Source organism: Apodemus sylvaticus, chromosome 3, assembly GCF_947179515.1.
Source record: "Apodemus sylvaticus chromosome 3, mApoSyl1.1, whole genome shotgun sequence".
Classification (NCBI taxonomy): domain Eukaryota; kingdom Metazoa; phylum Chordata; class Mammalia; order Rodentia; family Muridae; genus Apodemus; species Apodemus sylvaticus.
This window is the reverse complement of record NC_067474.1, coordinates 111,006,390-111,012,389: the sequence shown is the minus strand read 5'-3', so window position 1 is coordinate 111,012,389 and position 6,000 is coordinate 111,006,390. Positions and strand designations below refer to the sequence as shown.

The window sequence follows — 6,000 nt, the reverse complement described above, 5'->3', positions numbered from 1 at the left end:
TAATTATTATAATATATATAATATATTATATATAAACACATGAATATATGAATACAACATGCTGAGTCCATTTTGTTCACCCAAGACACAACTCACATATCAAATCATTCCCAAGAAGAAGGAAGGAGAGGGCCCTGGTCCTGGAAAGGCTTGGTGCAGTATTGTAGGGGATTGCCAGGACAGAGAAGTGGGAGGGGGTTGATTGGGGAACGTGCGAGGTAGGAGGATTTATGGAACTTATGGGGAGGGGGAAACCGGGAAAGGAAAATCATTGGAATATAAAAAAAGAATCTAGAAAATAATAATAATAATTAATAATAATAATAAAAAGAAAAACAAAAGGCTCCTGTCTGGAGAAGACTATGTCTCTCTTTCAGTAGTCCTTAGTTGTCTGTAATTATTTTTCCAGGGGTGGAGCCTCTTGAGATTTCCTGGTTCCACCTTAGCATATCTACTAGTGCTGTTAAAGTCTACTTTCTGCATGTTCTCTTGGGCACCCAGTGCCAGGGACCTAGCCACTAGGCCCCTGCAGGGCAGAGCAAAGCACTGTAGGGCTTGGGAGGGAAGTCTGGGAAGGAATGGGTAAAAGCTCTGAGGGGCGGAGCGAAGAACACAGAATGTGATCTGGGGAGGTCCTGCTTGGTACCAGCTGATTGTAAACTACTCTCAGAAGCATTGTCAGAAAGCCTGAGAGAACCCAGCTGGGGAGGAAATGGGAGGGGCACAGGGGAGTGGACAGGAAGGAATAGGGGAGGAACCTGTTAAGTAGGGTGCCTTTGCTCTTAGCACCTGGGACTTGCCGCGGCTAGGACTTTTCATTCTTCAGAAGCAGCTGCAGTTCTAGTCATGCTCGCTGCTGCAGGCTCACTGGTAGCTACGATCTGGGCAGCTCTCCATCTCAGGACTCTGCTGGTGGCTGCAGTCACCTTCCTGCTCCTGGCTGACTACTTCAAAAACCGGCGCCCCAAGAACTATCCCCCCGGGCCTTGGGGTCTACCATTCCTGGGCAACATATTCCAGTTGGACTTTGGGCAGCCCCACCTCTCCATCCAGGCGGTAGGAAGGGGTGAGGGTGCCTGGCTTTGTCTATCCTGACTTAATCCTGAGCTACAGGAACTGGGGACTTACTGTGACTAGAAGAGAAGACCAGGTTCAAAGGCTGGTGATGGCAATCTGCTATCCAGAACTCAAAATCTGTGTCCTCTTTAAGGCGTATGCTGTTCGAATTTTTTGTTCCAAATAGTTGAGTATTTTTAGTCTTGTATGGAGGGTTTCCATTGTAATTCTCCCTGAATGTGATTTTAAGTCTTTAAGCTATGGTTTATTAAAGGAATGATAACTCTAGATGAATAAGCCCTTTCAATGTCAGAAATGGATAGAGAGTTGATACCTGAGCTTAGTTTGTTAAAGTGCCTGTAGAGAAAACAAAGTGTATTTTTCTCTTGATAAGCTTTCTACCCATCTCAATTCTCTTATTGGTCTTTGTTTCTCCTTTCGGTCCTTGCTGTTTATCAGCAGTCAGGTACCCTGAGGAAAGGTACAACGGTGTCTCTAGCACCACAAGTCTGTCTGTTTTTCCACTTCGTTCTGGAAGTTCTACCCCTTGTATTTGAAAGACTGCTATAAGTTCATAGTATGCATGAAAGATTGAAAGTTCCTTTTGGTGTATGACTGTCTTTCCGATTAATATTTCTCTTTATCTGTAGTTATTTTCTCTGCTTAGATAGTAAATACTCCAGCCATGTATGATTATCTCTGTCACTTTCCAATACTAGTGAAGTCTGACTACCTCTGATTATTTGTTGCTATTTAAGGGCATATACCCGTATCGTCTTTTAAATTTTCTTTAACCTATTTTTTTTTATCGTTTTCCTTCCTTGTGTGTTTTTTGGACACTATATGAGTAGTTGCTGTTCAGTCTTTCTTACATTTCTTTTATCATCTTTCGAGCTACTGCTCTGTGCTATGCAATAGGTACGTGCAGCTGAGATTTGGCTATCACCATTTTCCACAGGAAACAAAGTGACTAGAAGTATAGAGAAGTCCTGTCTCCCCCTATGGTACAGCTGTCTCGGGTGCTGTCTCCACACACACTGAGAGCCACATCAGACACTAACCCGCTCTTCAGTGTCCCGTGTAGCTGGAACTGGAGTCCAAGGCCTTTGGTCTTTACCCATCCTCCCATTGATCTGCTTTCCTTCTGACCTTTCATGTTTACAGTTTCCTTTTGACTTCAAGCAGTTCTTTTCTGCATTCCTTCAGAGGAGGCTGTGGCAGAAGGAAACAACTTGGCTTTGCCCGACCTCAGAATGTCCATATCCATTTCCACACTGTCTGTCCTCTGATGGACCCTAGGTTAACTCTCTGTTGCACTTAATGTTTCTAATGTTTCCCCACTTCATTCTGGCCTTTCTAGTCTCCCCAGAAGTACTAAACTATTTTCACTCTGCTTTCAAAAGATTTCTCTGGGATTGCACCTTTCATGTTGATATTGGTGGTTTTGCATCACTGGGGGCTTTGTGCTGTTGGGTTCTTCATGACTTTTTTGTGGTTTGCTAGACTCGAAAGTTTCCATAATTCTTCAAGAATTTTCTCATCTACCTTTCTCTCTCATGTCTTTGACAGATGGCTGGACAAGCCCAGCTGTGCTATCTCTGGTGCTGGTTCTTGTTTCCCGCAGCACTGTGCATGCCAGGTGCACCTGCTTCTCACCCTGCCCTGCCCATGGTGGTTCTCACATTACTCCTCTGTTGAGCTCCCCTGGGCAGATCTGCACTTAGACCACCAGAGCTCTCTGGGCTCACATTTCCCTTTGCTTCCGTTCTGTATGTTTCTTTATTCTTTTATTGGAAATAGATTGTGTCTCACAATATATTCTTATCATACATTTTGCTCCCTTCATTCCTTCCAGCTCCTCCCTACTCCACTCACCTCGGGATCTGCTTTGTCTATTTCTTATATGGAAAAGAACAAGCTTCTAAGAGATAAACAAGCATGACAAATGAAATAGAATAGGATAAAGCAAAACCTATTATATCAAAGTTGGACACAACAGCCCAACAGATGGAAAAGCTTCCTGAGAGTAAGCCCAAGAGTCAGAGGCCCATTTATTCTCACACTTAGGAGTCCCATAAAAATGCCAAAAAGCTATACCCATATGCAGAGGACCTGTTAGAGACCCATGCAGGCCCCATGTTTGCTGCTTCAGTCTTGGTGGGTCCATGTTCACAGTCCTTGGGTGATGTGTCTCTGTTCCCTTTATTTCTCTCTTAAAATTTTCTACCATTTGGATAATACCATTTTGAAACATTTCACTCACCTGTAACTTAAACATATGTGCCATTTCTATAAAACTGAGTTTGTCCTGGGTTTTTGTGAAGCAAGTTGTTTTAGACTGGATTGTGAACATTTTGTGCAGTGTGTCATATTTTTGCTGGACACTGGATACATATTTTACTCACAGAGGTAGTCTTGCAAGAATCTGAATACTCAGTTTTGTGAAGGGTGGTTCACTTATAAATTTAGGTTACCAGCCTCTATATTGTGAATTTGAGGGACCCAATTTATGTTTTCTACTCTTGCAGGAGTACATCACAGTCTAATCAATACAGCTTTGAGTAAATAAAGAGAGCCCCAGACCATTATGATCCTATCCTAATAAAGCAGGCATATCTCACTGAAGGGAGCTAGAAGTCAGAGATTTGCCTATATTTATTACACGAGGGAGTGATATTACTATTAATGTGAGAGCAGAATGGAAATGAGAGTTCTGCCCCAGACACCAGTGGAGATTTTCCTTATAGAACTTCAGCTGTGAAAATCACAGTTAAGCTTACTGCACAGGAGAGTCACGTAGGTAGACTAGCAATATTGTATGCAAGTATGCTACAATGGCATCCCCTCGTAGGCCTAAAGTCTCACCTTTATGGTGTTCTACTCCAGGACACAAAGGCAAACCGGTAAGGGGACTCTGTCTTGCTGACTATGCTTCTTTTAGCTTTTGTTGAAAGAAAATAAACTTTGGTTTGAGTGCCACTGCTTTCAGGTGCCATGGTTTGCAAGAGTACAAAACCATGCTTTTTCTCTGACCTTGTCTGAGTTTGAATGTTTGTTTTGCTATAGAATTAATTGTGACTACAAATCTTAAGTGATGTGTCTGGTGTCACAACAGTGGCTTGTGATATAATAAGGGTGTCCCAGTCCATTTATTTTTCATCCATTTATGGGTGTGTTTTCATATTTTCTCCTAAATCAAACATATAGTAAGAAGCAGAATTGAGATACAAAGATATCAGATGTCTCTCAGTCCAATGTCTTGAGTACTGCTGTGCCACTTCTTTGTCACAAACCCATTCAAACATTTTGGTGGAAACAAAGGTGTCCACTTGTGACTTTTTGTGGTGAAAGTATGTGGCCTAAAGAATCCCCAATAACTTATCATCGAATTTGTTTTAGCAGATATTTCATCCATGAATATGGTCCTCTCAGGAAATTTCTAGCTTTACTTCATCTAATAATTCATTGACCTGCTTTGACTTGCGTGCTGAATAGGACTGTGAACTATTTGAAATTAAGGATTGGAATTTCTTATCCTGGCCTTGACTTTTGGCTGGTGTGCTCTAATAAGGCTTTTCTCCTATACTCCAGCACACACTCATTCTCCAGTCTGTGTATCTCTACTGCCTGACCCCAGTATGAGTATTTTGACCTTTATACTATACTTGTTTTCTTTACATCTTCACCATTTAAAACCTGACCAAAACACCATTTCCTCTAAGAAAGGAAATGTCTTTATCTCTCAGTTTCTAATAGGACTATAGTAGATGTCATTTTAGGTTGTGTATTGTATATTTTTCTACACCATCAGCCTATCTCAGAAGAGGACCAATGAGACTGCTACTCTGAAAAGGAATTAATGACTTTAAAGGAATTTACACAATTGTGCATAAATGAATACAGGTGCAGAGTATTATAGTGAACATCAGATATATAGTCTGAAAACACTGGGGTCCATAAAGTCTAACAACCACTGTTGCTAACATTTATTCCTTATTTCCATAAATTTATTTTGTTTATTTATTGAATAAAAATGATTTTCAACATAAAAGCAATAAATCCTACATCACTTAGTTTTTGTCAACTTTACAAAACCTATGCAATACATGGGAGAAAGAAAACCTCAGTTCAGGAATTGCCTCCATCAGCTAGGTGTGTGGGCAATTGCTCTTGCTTGCTATTTAATATAGGAGGGACCAGACACTGAGATGGTATCATTCCTTCACTTAATGATGGAATGTCACTTTTAAGATTTTAGTCAATGTTTTATCACAGCAACAGAAAACAAAGTAGGACATATGCATATTGAAAGAAACCCTTAAAAACACAATATTGCAAATGAGACAAAGAATCACCAGACAATGACCACCCATACTTACTCACTGCCACACACGTACACTTACCCACTCGGAAATAATTTCATATAATTGTTCATTTGCATTTCCAGATTTGATAATAATGAAAATAAAGTTACAATTCCACTGTTTATTAAAGTTCTGTGCATTAGTAGGCAGTTTCTATATTTCAAAGGAAAGAAAACCACTCTCACATACTCTAAAAAATGTTTAAAAGATGCAAACATGGGAATTAAAAATTACAGTGACCATAAAGATCACAAGAAAGGGTGGGAGTTCCATTGGCAAAGTGTTTACTAGGTAGCACTGAGAATATGGGTTCAGTCCTCAGAATCTATGAGAAGGGCTTATAGTACCCTGCCTTTATAAATTCAGGGTTAGAAAGGAGAAGACAGCTAAATTTACAAAGTTCACCAGCTAGTCAGTCTTGTCTACTCAGTGCTCATGAAATACTCAAAATAACAAAGTGGGCAGCCCTTGAATATGAAACCTGAGCTTGACCTCTGGCACACACACACACACACACACACAGACACACACACACAGAGGCCTACACACACACATGCACACAAAAGCACATGCCTACAGC

General features: G+C 40.8%; 1 protein-coding gene across 2 annotated transcripts in view; it reads left to right on the top strand.

Annotated features, from left to right (window-relative positions):
• Positions 1–791: 791 nt before the first annotated feature.
• Positions 792–6,000, top strand: part of LOC127680962 (cytochrome P450 2J4) — a 28,521-nt gene continuing 23,312 nt past the window's right edge. For both annotated transcript variants that reach the window (XM_052176791.1, XM_052176792.1), the window contains exon 1: positions 792–1,056. In XM_052176791.1, coding sequence (XP_052032751.1) covers positions 847–1,056 — 210 coding nt within the window. In that variant the 5' untranslated portion in view covers positions 792–846. The remainder of the gene's footprint in view (positions 1,057–6,000) is intronic.